The 16,296-nt window shown below is 45.9% G+C and overlaps 1 protein-coding gene across 2 annotated transcripts in view; it reads right to left on the reverse strand.

Moving 5' to 3' along the window:
• Window positions 1–9,171: 9,171 nt before the first annotated feature.
• The window catches only part of LOC120996101 (pleckstrin homology domain-containing family A member 3-like), a 38,842-nt gene continuing 31,717 nt past the window's right edge, over window positions 9,172–16,296 (reverse strand). For both annotated transcript variants that reach the window (XM_040425814.1, XM_040425813.1), the window contains 3 exons: window positions 14,318–14,361; window positions 13,775–13,925; window positions 9,172–9,330 (listed from right to left, as the gene is read on the reverse strand). In XM_040425814.1, the coding sequence (XP_040281748.1) occupies window positions 13,802–13,925; window positions 14,318–14,361 (168 nt within the window). In that variant the 3' untranslated portion in view covers window positions 9,172–9,330; window positions 13,775–13,801. The remainder of the gene's footprint in view (window positions 9,331–13,774; window positions 13,926–14,317; window positions 14,362–16,296) is intronic.

The raw sequence follows: 16,296 nt of genomic DNA on the forward strand, positions 1-16,296 counted from the left end.
ATCGGGAATCCACCGCCTGTTCCTCCGACCCCATGGGCCTAGACGCCGATCGTCCTTGTTTCTGTCTGGATCCTCTTCCTCTGATCGATGCTGTGGATCTCTGGGAAGGTGGGGGGACCATATCCGAATATAGCGGATCAGACTCCAGTGCCTCCATCGCCTCTTCTGGAGAGTGAAAGGTGTCAATCGTTCCATCTTGACGGAAAAGTCTCAGCGTTGCTGGGTACAATAGGGCGAACTTGACTTTGTTCTTCGCCAGTGAGGAGCAAATCTCAGTGAATTCCCTCCTGCGTTTCGCAACCTCAGCGGAATAGTCGCTGAATAATAAAATTTTGTTAACCCGAACCAGTAGGGGTTGTGTGTTGCTTCTGAATTTCGCCAATATGGCCTCTTTGGCAGCATAGTTCAGGTACTTCACTATCGCCGCTCTAGGACGCGTGTTATTGGAGCGCCCTCCCGCCATCAGCGGTCCCAAGCGATGCGCCCTCTCCACTATGAATGTGCTTCTCAGCCCCAAAGCTTGCGATATCTCCACCTCACAAATGGCTGCCAACTGGTTCGGGGGAATCGATTCTGGCAGTCCGATTATTCTTAAGTTGCTCCTTCGGGAGCGATTTTCCAAATCATCGATCTTCTCCTTCAAATACTGGTTACTGCATAGGAGATCGCTGATGTTGCTTTGAGCTTTTTCCAGCTCTTCCTGAACCAGCATCACCCTCTGTTGTACTTCGGCGATCTGGGAGGTATGTTGTGTCACCTCCATCTGTAACTGCTGCAAGGCCGTTGATACCGTCGCCTTTAGTGAAGCTTTAATATCCGGCGCCAGGAGTTTGGCCACTTCTATGGCCATCGTTTTACATGAGGAAGTTAACTCCACATTCGGATCTGGACCGCAGTCCACATCCTCCTCCTTCGAACAAGAAGCCTCAGCGCTCCTCTGTGTAGACTGAGAAGTCGAATCGGGTAAGTCTTTGACGTTTGTCATTCATCGGCGCCATCTTGCCCTTGGTTCTCGGCTCCTCTTCTGTCGGGAGTGATGGTTGGAACTCGTTCTGGGAGCCGCCTCTGACCAAGAATTTCTCCATGAGATGTCCCCAACATTGCAGGAGTATGTGTGGGCACTTTACAGTCCCGATATGCGGCGGCTCTGTGAATTAGGGGCCGGTAAAGCGGAGCTCCTGTAACTAGCGGCTATCCATGTGCGCGCCGGAACCGGAAGTCCAACCATTCCCATTTTATTAAGGTGTATCCATATAAATGGCCCACCCTGTATATATATATATATATATATATATATATATATATACACACACACACACACACACATACATACATACACACACACACACATATACATACACTGCTCAAAAAAAAAACCACAAAAATAACACATCCTAGATCTGAGTTAATTAAATATTCTTCTGAAATACTTTGTTCTTTACATACTTGAATGTTCTGACAACAAAATCACACAAAAATAAAAAAATGGAAATCAAATTTTTCAACCCATGGAGGTCTGGATTTGGAGTCACACTCAAAATTAAAGTGGAAAAACACACTACAGGCTGATCCAACTTTGATGTAATGTCCTTAAAACAAGTCAAAATGAGGCTCAGTAGTGTGTGTGTGGCCTCCACGTGCCTGTATGACCTCCCTACAACGCCTGTGCATGCTCCTGATGAGGTGGCGGACGGTCTCCTGAGGGATCTCCTCCCAGACCTGGACTAAAGCATCTGCCAACTCCTGGACAGTCTGTGGTGCAACGTGACGTTGGTGGATAGAGCGAGACATGATGTCCCAGATGTGCTCAATTGGATTCAGGTCTGGGGAACGGGCGGGCCAGTCCATAGCATCAATGCCTTAGTCTTGCAGGAACTGCTGACACACTCCAGCCACATGAGGTCTAGCATTGTCTTGCATTAGGAGGAACCCAGGGCCAACCGCACCAGCATATGGTCTCACAAGGGGTCTGAGGATCTCATCTCGGTACCTAATGGCAGTCAGGCTACCTCTGGCAAGCACATGGAGGGCTGTGCGGCCCTCCAAAGAAATGCCACCCCACACCATTACTGACCCAATGCCAAACCGGTCATGCTGGAGGATGTTGCAGGCAGCAGAACGTTCTCCACGGCGTCTCCAGACTCTGTCACGTCTGTCACATGTGCTCAGTGTGAACCTGCTTTCATCTGTGAAGAGCACAGGGCGCCAATGGCGAATTTGCCAATCTTGGTGTTCTCTGGCAAATGCCAAACGTCCTGCACGGTGTTGGGCTGTAAGCACAACCCCCACCTGTGGACGTCGGGCCCTCATATCACCCTCATGGAGTCTGTTTCTGACCGTTTGAGCAGACACATGCACATTTGTGGCCTGCTGGAGGTCATTTTGCAGGGCTCTGGCAGTGCTCCTCCTGTTCCTCCTTGCACAAAGGTGGTGTAGGGAGGATAAGCCGAAAAGGCTTGGATTTCTGTTATCTTCCTAGCGGAGGTGATGCTAAGAGGAAAGCCATTTTTATGGACAGGATGTCTATCGAAACTTCAGACAGAGGTTCAAAGGGCTCCTGGTTAAGTGCTGTCAAAACCCTATTTAGATCCCAGGGAGGGGAAAGAGGTCTTAGGGAAGGATGGAGTCTAACTGCTGCAGATAGAAAACGCTTAACCCAAGGGTGGACAGCTAGTTGGAAGTCGAAAAAGTAGCTCAAAGCCGCCACCTGCACCTTTAAGGTGGAAGCCCTTATCCAGACCAGCTTGCAGGAAATCCAGGATCTTAGGGACTTCTGGAGGGCTAAACGGATCTGGACTGGACCATAAAAAGGAAGAGGTTTTCCAGACTCTATTATACTTTCTAGCCGTAGTAACCTTCCTGCTGCCTAAAAGGGTGGAAACTACTCTGTCGGAAAGGCCTCTCCCTAACCATATATCCCTGTCAACTTCCATACTGATAACTGCAGAATCTCTGGGTTGGGATGTAGGACCGGGCCCTGGGAGAGAAGATCTTCCCTTGGAGGAATGATCCAAGGGGGCTCCCTGGATAGGTTTATCAGGGTTGAATACCACACTCTCTTTGGCCATCTTGGGGCTACTAATATTATGGAGACTCTTTCCCTCTGGACTTTCTTCAGGACTTGTGGAATTAGGGAAAGGGGAGGGAAGGCGTATCCGTATTCCTGATTGCAGTCTTGAGCTAGACAGTCTATAGCTGTAGGATTCTCTGAACGATCTAGGGAGAAGAATCTTTCCACCTTTCTGTTCTTCCGGGAGGCAAAGAAGTCTATTGTCGGAGACCCAAATCTGGACACAATCTGAGAGAATACTTCCTCGATCTGACTCCATTCTGCTTGACTGAGCTTGACTCGACTTAGAAAGTCGGCTAGAATATTTTCTTTCCCCCTTAGATGTACTGCGGATAGAAAAAGGTTCCTCTCTTCTGCTACCTGAAAAATCTCCTGGCAGAGGGAGAGAAGGGATGGTACTCTTGTTCCACCCTGGCGATTTATATAAGCCACTGTCGTTGAGTTGTCTGAGTAGAAGACCAGTCTTCTGTTTGAGACTTCCGGAATTGCAATTTTTAGGGCCATCACTACAGCTTTGAGCTCCTTGTAGTTTGAAGTGCATTTTCTTGTTTTTAAGTCCCACCTTTCTTGCCAGTATCTTTTTCCAGAGTGTACGCCCCAGCCCCAGGGACTGGCGTCCATAGCTATCATCATGGGATCTGCAAAAGACCAAGGCATTCCCACCGAGAGGTTTCTTTGGGATGTCCACCACAGAGGAGATGATCTTGCTCTGGATGAAAGATGGAACCTTTCCTCCAGCGTTTGTGGAAGTCCATTCCAAGTCTGCAATATATCCTCCTGCAGTGGTCTCGTGTGAATCTGCGTGAAGGGTACAGCCGCAATTGTAGCCGTCAAATGACCCAGTACCATCATTGCTTGTCTGAAAGAACACTGGAAGGAACGAAACAGGGCCCAAACATATTCTATGGTGGACGAGACTTTCCTTTGTGGGAGGATTGTCTTCTGGGACTTGGAGTCTAGCTGCATTCCTAAAAAGGTGCAATTCTGAGACGGGGTTAAACAAGATTTTTCATGATTTATCTTCCACCCGAGATCTTTTAACAGGGAGCATACCAGAACTAGATCTTTCTGTAATTGGTCTTCTGTGTGGGCAATGAACAAAAAGTCGTCCAGATAAGGTATCAACACCACCCTGGACAGTCGGAGGAAGGCCACCATCTCCGCCACCACTTTTGTGAAAATTCTCCTGCAATACCCCGAAGGGGAGTGCCCTGTATTGTAAATGCAGAAGCTGACCATGCATGTAGACTGATGTTCTCAAAACTTTTTGGGAGGAAGCATGAATTGGGATATGGTAATAAGCATCCTCTAGATCTATGCTCGCCATCCAGCAGTCCTTGAACAATAGATCTAGGGTCGTTTTTATTGTCTCCATACGAAACCTTTTGTATTTTAAGAACTTGGTTAGCTTTTTTAAGTTCAATATCATGCGAAAGGATCCATTGGGCTTTTTGACCAAAAATAGAGGGGAGTAAAACCCCTTGCCTTCCTCCCTCTTGGGTACCTGGCAGACTACACCTTTGTCTAGTAGTAAATGGACTTCCGATTCTAACACCTTGGACTTTTGGTAGTCTCTGGGAAGGGGAGTGCAGGTGAAAGAGTCTTGAGGATAAGACAGGAACTCCAACCGGAATCCCTTCCTTATCCCCCCCAGGACCCACTTGTTCTGGGTAATCCCTGTCCAAGCCGGGAAAAAGTAAGTTAACCTTCCCCCAACCTGGAGTCTGGCGTCATTGTTGTTTCCCTTTCGGCGTATTATCCTGTGTCTTAAAGAGGAATCCACCTGATCTTTTCTGAAACCTGTCTCTTTCCTTTTTATCATAAGGTTTGCCCCTCTGTCTTCTAAAACTCTGCTGGGGTTTACGGAAAAAGGGATTCCTCTGAGGTGTAGGAAATCCCTTCTTCTTGTCTGAAGCTTTCTCCAATATTTCATCCAGACAAGATCCAAAAAGTCTGTTCCCTTCACATGGAAGGGCGCAGAGTCTGGCTTCATCCCCTTTCCATGACTTAAGCCAAATGGCTCTTCTAGCGGCATTAGTCATGGCTGAGGATTTGGCAGCGAAACGGACAACATCGGTAGAAGCATCCGTTAAAAAATCTGCCGCCTTAGAGAATGTAGGTAAGGAGGCCAGAATTTCTTCCCTAGGTTTCTTTTCTTTAAGATGAATCTCTAGCTGGTCCAACCAGAGACGGAGAGACCTGGACACCCAGGTAGCTGCGATAGCAGGTCTGAGACAAGTGGCTGATGTTTCCCAGGCACGTTTTAAATAAATATCGGCCTTTTTATCTAGAGGATCGGAAAGACAACCTAGATCATCAAATGGAAGCGCTGCTTTCTTGGCTATTTTGGCGACCGGGGCGTCCACTGTAGGAGCCTTATCCCATATTGAGAATACTTCTTCATCATACGGATACTTTCTTTTTACTGAGGTGGGAATAAAAAACTTCCTGTCAGGATTTTTCCACTCTTTTTTGATAAGGGCCTGTAAGTTTTCGTGCATAGTAAGAACCCTATGTTTTTTAGGGCCTAGCGCTTGGAAGGCTTGATCTACAGCAGATCTAGTCTGTTTAATATCTTCTAGCTGCATAGTGGATCTTACAGCTTTCAGTAATGGCTGTGTATCCTCAGGGGGAAAAAAGGATCTTCCTGAATATTCGTCATCCGAGGAATCAGAGTCGCTGGAAAACAACTGTACTGATTCTTTATCTTCGTTATCAGAAGAGTCAAATTCCCCGCTTTCATATTCTGCGGACCTATTCGGGGACCTGGTACGGCCTTTACTGAATGCTTTAAGTGAAGCCTTCACTTCTGACCTTATCAAACATTTCATGGATCTGGTCAAACTCTGGGACTCTTCCGCCACAAGCTTATCTATGCATGTTGAACACAAAGGTTTAAGGTATGAGGCGGATAGGGCCACTTTACATCCTGCACATTCCTTGTGCTTGGTCTTGCTAGAAGACTTTTTTGGCGGCTTTGAGGTCTACAACAATCAAATAATATACCATTAGTAAGGAAAAGAACGTTCTCACCCATAGCAAAGAAACTTTTCCTTTCCCACTCCTTAGGACCGGTACCGGGCCTCAAGGGTTCCAGGGGTTCAGCACGTCCATACGCAGGTTCCATCATACTGTCAAGCTGGGAACCTCTTCAGCACAAACACTGTGTGCCTTCCACGCTGGCTGCCTGCTCTTGCAGCTGCTCTTATATTTGAAAAACGCGCCTCGGCTCCTACTTCCCTTTCCCTGAAGGCTCCGCCCCCCGACGTAATCAAAATGCGCCCAAGTGAGGCCGTGCGCATGCGCACAAGCGCTTGATGCACGCGGCCGCCATCTTGGTACTGGCGGCGGCCCTCACGCCGGGACAAGAGTGGAGAGCCGCCTGAACACGGCCACAGCGGCTCCCCGCAGGACCGGACAGTAGCGCAGGAGGAGGCAGACTTGCGGGGATCAGATTCCGGCACGGCCACAGAACTACCGCTCCCCAGGGAAAATTGTCTCCTTACGCCAAGACCCTCCCCCAGCGGCAGATGGTGATGAGGTATGTTCTTCGGCAGCGGACCTCCGCTGCCCTGCTTCTCAGGGTCTCGCATCCGGGGGACAGGAAACCTGAACTGGTGCTTGGTGGGGGTGTGTTCTTTTTATCGTCTCAGGTTTCCTGTCCAGATGGGAGGTCCTGAGTCGCATAGGGTGCCGTCATGGGTGAGGGGAAAAATAAGCAGATACCAAAGCAAATCCCTACATATAAGAGTCAGGAATGGATCTCCTTTCACCTAACGTCTAAAGGTGCAGCTAATGGCAGCACAGTATTACCACACTGTACTGTAAAGTGGAGCTAATAGAAGCCAATATAGATGATTTACCAAAGAACTGGCCACATCGATTGGTTGCCTCTGAGTCTGAGGCATTTTATGTTGAGTCTAGCTTCAACATATGATGGCCCAGGATAAACCATTGTAAGTTTAAAATATTGTATCCTGAGGCCATTGTATCTTGAGGGATCACTGGAACAAAGGCAGTATGAGATCACTTGAAAAGTAAAATGTAGGCCCCTGCTTTTCCTGGAATTTTTATTGCCCAATATACTTTGTCCTCTAGACATTATAGTGCTAGATTATATTTTACGGCATCTGTATGATATAAAGCATTGTAGGCAACCACGGCATTGTTTATCAGACACGAGTGTAATCTGTTTGATTGACCCATAAAGATTTCCAGGAAGCAGTCTGAGAAATGCATGGCCCCTTAAATGTAAAGATTTTGGTGTCAAGCAGCAGTGGAGGATTGATGTCCTGGTCGGGACACAACTCTGCTGGTTTGGCACAGGATTTACTGGAGTTTGAAGACCTGACCAGAATTTATTTAACTTGATAGCAACTATGGCTTTCTTGTCCTCTTACAGAGTCTGCTGATGCTATCAAGTAATTAAACCTGGTATCTGGTTTATTAAATTGTCAATGTCGTGATTTCTAATGGCATTTGCAAACTAAAAAGGATTAAATCTACCTTTGACATTCTCCATTCTCATGGACACTCTCTGCCAAGATCAAGGTAATTCCTCTTCTTTTCCTCCTCCTCCTCCTGATTGACTGAAGGTGTCCTGATTTGACCAGACGGCTGATTGTCACTGACTGCTTAGCTCTTGTAAATAAAATGCTGGCTATAAAATAGTACCATACCCTGGATGATAAAAGTCAGTTTGGTCAATAGCAATCACTATTATCTACCGAGAAATATTGTCCATTTATTCTTCTATTCATCAAATATGCAAAAAATAGCTGTCCTGTCTTTCCAAAAAGTCAAACTTCAAAAAGGTTATAGCCATGTGGGATGGATTTTCGTGCTGAAAATCTGCAGTGTTTTACATTAGCCATAAAGTGGATGAGGTTTTAAAAACTGTCATCCACACTATGAAAAAAAAAGTCTGCAACAGATCCGCAATTAACTTGACATGTGGTATGTATTTTATATCATAGCGTTTCAATGTATGCTGAGGACATCACCTTTTGCAATGCAGAGTGCGAATTCTGCAGCAAAATGTGCATGTAACTCGTGTGGACTCTGCCGAGATTGGTTGCAGGTTGTCCACTCCAAAATACGGCTCCTGTGGACATACCCTAAGGAGCCTTGAAAGGTCAAACTGTCCATGTTCTTGTGGATACAATTACTCTAGTGGCCTACATGATCCCAAGAGATGATCAAATTTGTGCAGTCACAGAAGAACTCACATTATCCATTCATGTGGGTTCTATCCTTGGCATCTAAGACATAAGACTGAAGGCTCCACCTGACGTGCACTTTTGCAGATATCAAGAGCTTGCAGGTTCTCCACATGGATTAAAAGGCTTTCCGATCTTATCAAATGATGGCATATAGCTAGACTATGTCTAAAATCTCTCAACAGCTGGTGTCCAGGAGTGCTGATGTGTAGATCAAAACTGGACACTGACTTTTAAGAGCATCTTTTAGCATGATCAACCCTATTAAACCAGGATAGTTCATCGGTATTTGATTGGTGGGGGTCCGACTTCTGGCCCCTCGCCAATCAGCTGTTTGAAGAGACCACAGCGCTCTGTGTGCATTGCGTCCACTTCCTAGGCCAGCGATGTCACATTCATTAGTCATAGGGCCTAGGTGCAGCTCAGTCCCACTCAGCACTCACTGGAGGACCACAGCCTTTTCAAACAGCTTATCACGTGGGTTCCAGGGCGTCAGACCCCCATCGATCAGATATTGATGACCTATCCTGAGGACAGGTTAACAGTATAAAACACTCGGACAACCCCTTTAATAGTATATTACTTCTGTCAGCCCCATAGAAGTGAATAGAGCGGTGGCCGCTCTTGTGTGTTGCGCTTACCATTCATTTCTATGGGACTTCTGAAAATAACCTAGCGCGTCACTCAGCTATTTTCGGCACCCCCATAGAAGTGAATGGAGAGCGGCTGCAGCTATCAAACATTGGTGCCATGTTCTAGTGATATGTCACCAATACTTGAGATGACACAACCCCTTTAAATATATTGATTGTGGTATATGGAATTCAGTGATCACACTTAGAATATAGAAATATATAAAAGTAGATTTTATTTCTATTCACATGTCATATATTATACAGTTTTATCAGTTGCATTGCACACACCCTTAGTGCTGTGTACACACAGCTATAAACCTTCAGTTGTAGAAAATGTCCTCGACTTGTGTGGCTCTTCTTAGTATCTCTTTCACATGGGGGATGTTGGAATTTTGTCCCAATATTTCTACGGAAGAGAAATAAAATATTTGTTTTGTTTACAGGAGATCCAGGAATAGGACGTATAGACGACCACCCTCCTTAACCCCCAGGTTTATAACTCTGATGGATTACACTAGGAGGAGGAGCACACCATTCAATAAGTGAGGAGGCTATTAAGGTGTTGTGCCATCTAACAGCAGACCCACTGTCGATCACTGCGGGTCCACCAGCTGGCAGAGGCTGCCACACTCCTGCAGAGGAAATCAATTATTACATGGTGCCCATTTGTATGAGTACATTTAGAATGCTACCCCTCTATGATATCCATATACTCCGATAGGGCATATGGTCAAGGCTTATCCTAATCAGACAACACCTTTAAGCTGGCCACACATCCATACGTCTCTGCAACGTAGTCCTGCCTCTTGAACCTCGGTGCTGCCAGTGCCATGGGCAGCACCACAAAGTGTAGCAACTGGTCCCTAGAAGCTACTGGTGGCAGGAAAATCTTAAACCGTATGTATGCTTGTGACATGCTGTTCTTGCATGCGTGACCGCTGAGACTAGTGAGTGGCTGCAGCAGTCTCGTGACCAAGAACGGGTTCCGGTTTGACGGGGACTATTAGGAGTTGCAGCGTTAGAACAGAGGGCACTTTTGAAAGTTGAGTTTAGTTTTTAACATTTTTTCATTAAACCAGGCAACCCCTTTCAGTATGACCTGTGACCACAAAATGCAGTGAAATCTGCAGACAGCAGGTTATAGAGCATGAGAAGCTGAACAAATATTAAATTTTGTGTATAAAAATTCAATAAAACATATAATTTATACATTTACGCCCCTACTCTTTCTGATCTCAGTTGTACACGGGGGAGATATTATCAGTGATTGACAGCATTCTGTGTGTAAGAGTGTATACAGGGATAGCTATCAGTCAGGTGGTCTCAAGTTCAGAAAAAGCAGTTATATACAGTACTGTTCAAAAGTTTTAGGCAGGTGTAGAAAATGCTGCAAAGTAGGAATGCTTTAAAAAATTTAAGCGTTAATAATTTATTTTTATCAATTAACAAAAATGAGTGAACAAAAGAGAAATTTAAATCAAATCCATATTTGGAGTAACCATCCTTTTACCTTCAAAACAGCATATTTTTTTTTTTTTTTTTTTTTTTTAGGTACTCTTACACAAGTCAGGGATTTTGTAGGATTTTAGTCAGGTGTATGACGGGTGATAACGATATTTATTTTTATATGTAGGTTGAAACAAAGTCATTAACTGAAACAACTGTGTAGGAGGCATAAAACTGTGTGAAGAACAGCCAAGGTCTGCTACAAACGTGAGATGTGGAAGACCGTTTCATGTCACAGGTCATACACCATGGCAAGACTAAGGCTCCTTTCAAACTGGCGTCAGCCTTGTCCGGCAGGCGTGCTGCGGTTTTTGTCCCACTCCTCTCGGGATGTTTGCCGTACTGCGGCCGCATCTCCGGCCTCACCCCATTATAGTGAATGGGGCCAAAGTGGACTTCTGGCAGCACACATGTGCAAACGTTAGTATGGACCCCTGCCGGAACAGCCTACCGGAGAAGCCTAACGCCAGTGTGAAAGAAGCCTAAGCACGGCAACAGGACACAAGGTAGTTGGACTGCATCAGCAAAGTCTCTCCCAGGCAAAGATTTCAAAGTAGATTGGGGTTTCAAGATGTGCTTCTTCAAAAGAGCTTGAGCAGCAAAACGGGCAACAATGAGGACTGTAGACGCAGTAACAATGAGGACCGTAGACGCAGTGGTCAGAAGTTTTCTAGCAGTACCATTAGCTGAGAACTGGCAGCAACTAGTGGGAGCCAGATACACCCATCTACTGTTTAGAGAGGTCTGGCCAGAAGTGACCTTGGAAGAATTCTGGAAGAATTGAGGCCAAAATGCCATAACTTCGACAGGGAAACAAGGCCAAGCATCTCAACAATGCACAAAACATAGGAACTGGGGTGCAGAAAATGGCAGCAGGTGCTCTATAGCAGGGATGCTCAACCTGCGGCCCTCCAGCTGTTGTAAAACTACAACTCCCACAATGCTCGGCTGTAGGCTGATAGCTGTAGGTTGTTTGGGCATGCTGGGAGTTGTAGTTTTGCAACAGCTGGAGGGCCGCAGGTTGAGCATGCCTGCTCTAGAGTAAAAGTCAAAATTTTTAATATTTAGCTGTAACAGGAAACAGTGCGTTTGCCAAAGTAGTAAGCATGGCGGGCGTTCCTTGTACGTTTAGGGCTGCATTTCAGGACATGGAGTAAGGGATTTTATCAGGATTAATGGTGTCCTCATTGCTGAGGAATAAAGGCAGATACTTATCCATCATGCAATTCCATCAGGGAGGCGTCTGATTGGCTCTAAATTTATTATGCAGCAGGGCAACGAACCCAAATATACAGCCAATGTCATTAAAAGGGTTATACGAGACTAAATCAGGCCTCCAGACGTGGCCAACCCGAGGGGCTGATGATACAGGGGGACACTTGACATCACATGTGACATGAGGAGCATGTGATTGGCTGCAGTGGTCACGTGCCCCCCTCCCCATAAGGCAGTCACAAAGAATATTCATTGGATGCAGATTTGTCTTCTTTTGTTCATTCACTTTGCACTTCACTTTTGTTAATTCATTAAAATAAACATTTGGCGCTTCTTTTTTTTTAAATAATTTTTACTTGCAGCATTTTTCCCACACCTGCCTACACCTTTTGCACAGTACTATAAACATAAAAATTATAAGTTCCCACCAGATCAGCCATATTTCATCTCCTCCTCATCACCCTGCGTGTGTGTAAGACAACTGGCTGCAGCAGGAACCTCCCCGTCTGCCCAGCTGAAAATGGAACAAATCAGCAGTGGATTGATTAACCCTTGTGTAATCTGCAGGATTCAGGACTATGCTAACATTACATGCAACATTATCAGTTTACTTTTATTAGTCATTTTTACGTTTACTGTAGTTACCCATAATCTGGATATTTCAGTGATATTTATACTGTCATCAGCTCATTTTGTTAGACCATGCTGCTCCAAGAATGTCCCACTAATAATATCACCTAGAATTATCCCTTCGCTCCAAGTAAAATTACATTTTTTCTTGACCAGCAGTGGAATAAATGTTTCACGGGTAGGAAACAAGGTTTCCATAGGAACAATTAGTACATCTCTTTTCCTTCATATCAATGTGGTCAACTATAAAAGGGAAGCAATTATTAACAGCATTGCATTTTATGTTTAGACTTGTGAACATTTTACGAAGGGCTCATGCACACAACCGCAAACAGCAGCTCCGCAATATAAGAGCCCCGGCCGTTTTTGCACGGCATAACAGATGTGGACCCATTCACTTGGATGGGCCCGCAATCCGAAAGGTCCAATGCGGAACAGAGGCACAGAACCCCGTGGAAGCACTACGGAGTAGCATGCGCTACTTTTTTGTGGTGTGGATGGATCACAGACCCATTCAAGTTGAATGGGTCTGGATCCGTCTGCGGAATCTGCACGGATGTTGCCCATGCATTGGGGACCGCAATTTGCGGCCCCAAATGCACGGAATGGCCGTGTGCTTGAGCCCTAAACATATTAAAAATCAAGATAAGGGACATCAGTATGCCGATACAAAAAAAAAAATTCAAATGGGCTCCTTTCTGGTGCTTGTTAAAGGGAACCTGTCACCGGGTTTTTGTGTATAGAGTTGGGGACATGGGTTGCTAGATGGCCGCTAGCACATCTGCAATACCCAGTCCCCATAGCTCTGTGTGCTTTTATTGTGTAAAAAAACCGATTTGATCCATATGCAAATTAACCTGAGATGAGTCCTGTATGTGAGATGAGTCAGGGACCGGACTCATCTCAGGTTAATTTGCATATGTATCAAATCGTTTTTTTTACACAATAAAAGCACACAGAGCTATAGGGACTGGGTATTGTGGATGTGCTAGCGGCCATCTAGCAACCCATGTCCTCAGCTCTATACACAGAATCTCGGTGACAGGTTCCCTTTAACTCAACCCTAACACCCTTAACCATAACCCTAACACCTTGGACAGGACGACTTGCAAGCAGAGATGAAAGAATGGACACGTAAAAATGAATTTGCCTCATCAAGCCGGGTTCTGCACCTCCAGGGAAGCTGAGAACACTCCACCCATAGCTTGACTGATAACAGACGCTGTCAATCAAGTGGCATGAGGAGCCTTCTCCGCTTTGGGGACACCCTGTCACAGGTGCAGAACCTTGCTTGGTGAGACAAATCAATTCATTCATCTATACTTGCAAGCCATTTGCCCTCCCATCACCTTTCTGTCTATTTAGAACCGGTTGAGAGGGATTCCTGCACAGGTTCTCGCCATTCATTAAAATAAGAGATGTAGCCGACCTGCTGTGGGTCCCCCGACATCCGGCTGCCCGTAGCAGCTATCTAGTCTTACTCTATGACATGTGCTTACCTTGTTGAGGTAATGGACTAGGACTTGCTATCCTGATGTTCCATTACTGGACAGCACATACTGCCGTTCTTGGGTACGTAACCTCATTGCCAATTCCTCCAGGTTCTTCATCACAGTTACCCCATCACCCTGCTTTGGTAAATTAGAAGTCCTATGAGATAAACGTAATATGTCAACTTCTTCTGTCATCTAACCTGGCCATGCCAATTAAGGAGAGGAAGAAGCTGGCAGAGAAAGCAGGAGAGGCAAGGGTGCACGGAGTGGCTTGGGCTCACCCTTGGTGCACTTAACTGCTTATTTGCATAGAGATTAAAAATACTTTTTCTCCAGAATAAAGCGATAACTAAGTGAAAGGCATCATCACATTCAGCTGAGCTAGCCCTACAAGGCATTGTACCTGGTTTATCAGGGAATTTCCTGGTGACAGGTTCCCTTTGAAACTACATTTTTGTTGCTATTCATCATAAAACCAATAAATTCCAATCACAATGGTGGATGCAATACTGAACAGTACAGTCAATACACCTTTGTTTTCATGCTTACCTTGCAGGGGTTGACTCAACAGGCTGACTGACAGAACGCTTTACCTATGAAAGCAACAAAAAAAAAAGAGGTAGTGCAGTGCTTACATATTGATGACCTATCCTCGTATATTACAAAAATGTTTAAAGGGGTTTTCCGAGACTTTAATACTGATGACCTATCCTCTGGACACCCGTCATCAGCTGTTTCAGAAGACAGCGGCGCTCGCAGTAGCACAGCGGCCTTCTCCAGCTTTTCCTAGGTCGTGTGATGACACGTTCATTTGTCATGCGGCCTAGGTGCAGCTCAGCCTCATTGAAGTGAATGTGAGAGGATAGGTCATCAGTATTAAAGTCACAGAAAACCATTTTTACATCCCTGTCTCTACACAATATAAAAAAAAAAAATCTGAATCAACATTTACCCCTTAGTGACCACCCATACACTTTTTTATGGCGGTCACTAAGGGGCCTTAGGCTTGGCCGCCGGACTGTGGGGAATGTGGCCTCGGCTCTCACAAGTGAGCCACTCTCCTGCTCTAACAGCCCGGACCAGCAGGAGTGCCGATCCGGGTTGTTTAACGTTTTACATGTCGTGAGCAATGGCGCCCGCCACATGTAAAGGGTTAACAGAGGGAGCGGACTCCCTCTGTCTCCCATCGTACCCCGCAAATGAGATCACGGGGTGCCGATGTGTGTAAAGGCTGGATGGGGTCTGATATAGGCCCCAAGCCAGCCTTGGGCATTTTCCAGCAGGATGTGCATTGCATTTTAAAAAAGATATCAAAATGTTGTCTGTTATAGTCCCCTTGTTCTATTAATCCTTACACCAGACAATAATAATATATAAGAAAAGAACAAGGTTATGACAAAAAAAGAATAGTGCAACTGCATAACATTGATAACTATCTGGCGTGTACTAACACTCATAGACAAATTAATGTCAGAGTGCTGAACGATACCTAATGGTGGTTAGAGTCCCATTCAGGCAGGATCATGAATTTTTACTCTCAGATTCTTCTCCGGCCGAGGAAGTCTGTTCCTGGATGCCTGCTGCCACGGTGCTTGCGTCGGTAATGATGGTAAATCGGCCGCTGCTGGAATCGGCAGCCATGATGGTATGACAATCGGCTCTAAATCCAGTTGGCGCCAGGACTTCCGCAAATCTTCTGGTGTGTGTATTCGAATCCTGCGGCCGTTATAATTCACCATTAGGCCAAAAGGATAAAGCCAGGAGTATACTATATTCTTCTGCCGGAGCTTTTCCAGAAGCGGTCTAAGGAGCCTTCTCTTTGCCAATATGGAGGGAGCAACATCTTGGTAAAAAGCCAGCTCTACCTCGGCATATTGAATGGGAGCCTTCTCTCTAGCTGCTCTTAAGATCTTGTCAGTGTCTGTATAAGACAGGATACCACAGATGACATCTCTCGGCGGGTCCGTTGGAGAGGGTGGTGGTTTGAGGGATCTGTGAATCCTTTCTATGGTCACGGCCCTTGCCGCTGTTTCCCCTAGGAGGTCGCAGAAGATTTCATTTGCCACCTTCCTCAGAGACTCCACAGCCCAGGACTCAGGTAAACCTTTTATTCTTATATTCCGCCTCCTGTTCCTGTTCTCTTGGTCCTCAATAAGCGTTAGCGCTCTGTTTAGGTGGACTACGTGGTCCGCAGCTTGTGATTCCAATGCCTCTGAGTGCGCCATTATGTCTGCGCACGTGTTCTCTAAAGCCTCTACTCGTGTTCCAATTTGTTTTATGTCCGATTTAATCTCAGATAACTCTGAAAGAACTGGACGTAGTGCTTGAGTGATTGTTGATCTAAAGAAGTCTTTAGATGAGGCAGTGAGCTCTAGATCTCTATGCTCCTCATTGCTGCCACCAAGCTGAGTTTCCTCCTCCTCGCCCTCCACCACTGCTGCTTCTTCAGCCGCCATTTTAGGTGAGCGGGGCTGCGAACTCTGAGCCCTGCTATGCAGGAATCTGTGGATGTCCGACGAGTTCTTCGG

The sequence above is a fragment of the Bufo bufo genome, chromosome 3 (assembly GCF_905171765.1).
Source record: "Bufo bufo chromosome 3, aBufBuf1.1, whole genome shotgun sequence".
Classification (NCBI taxonomy): domain Eukaryota; kingdom Metazoa; phylum Chordata; class Amphibia; order Anura; family Bufonidae; genus Bufo; species Bufo bufo.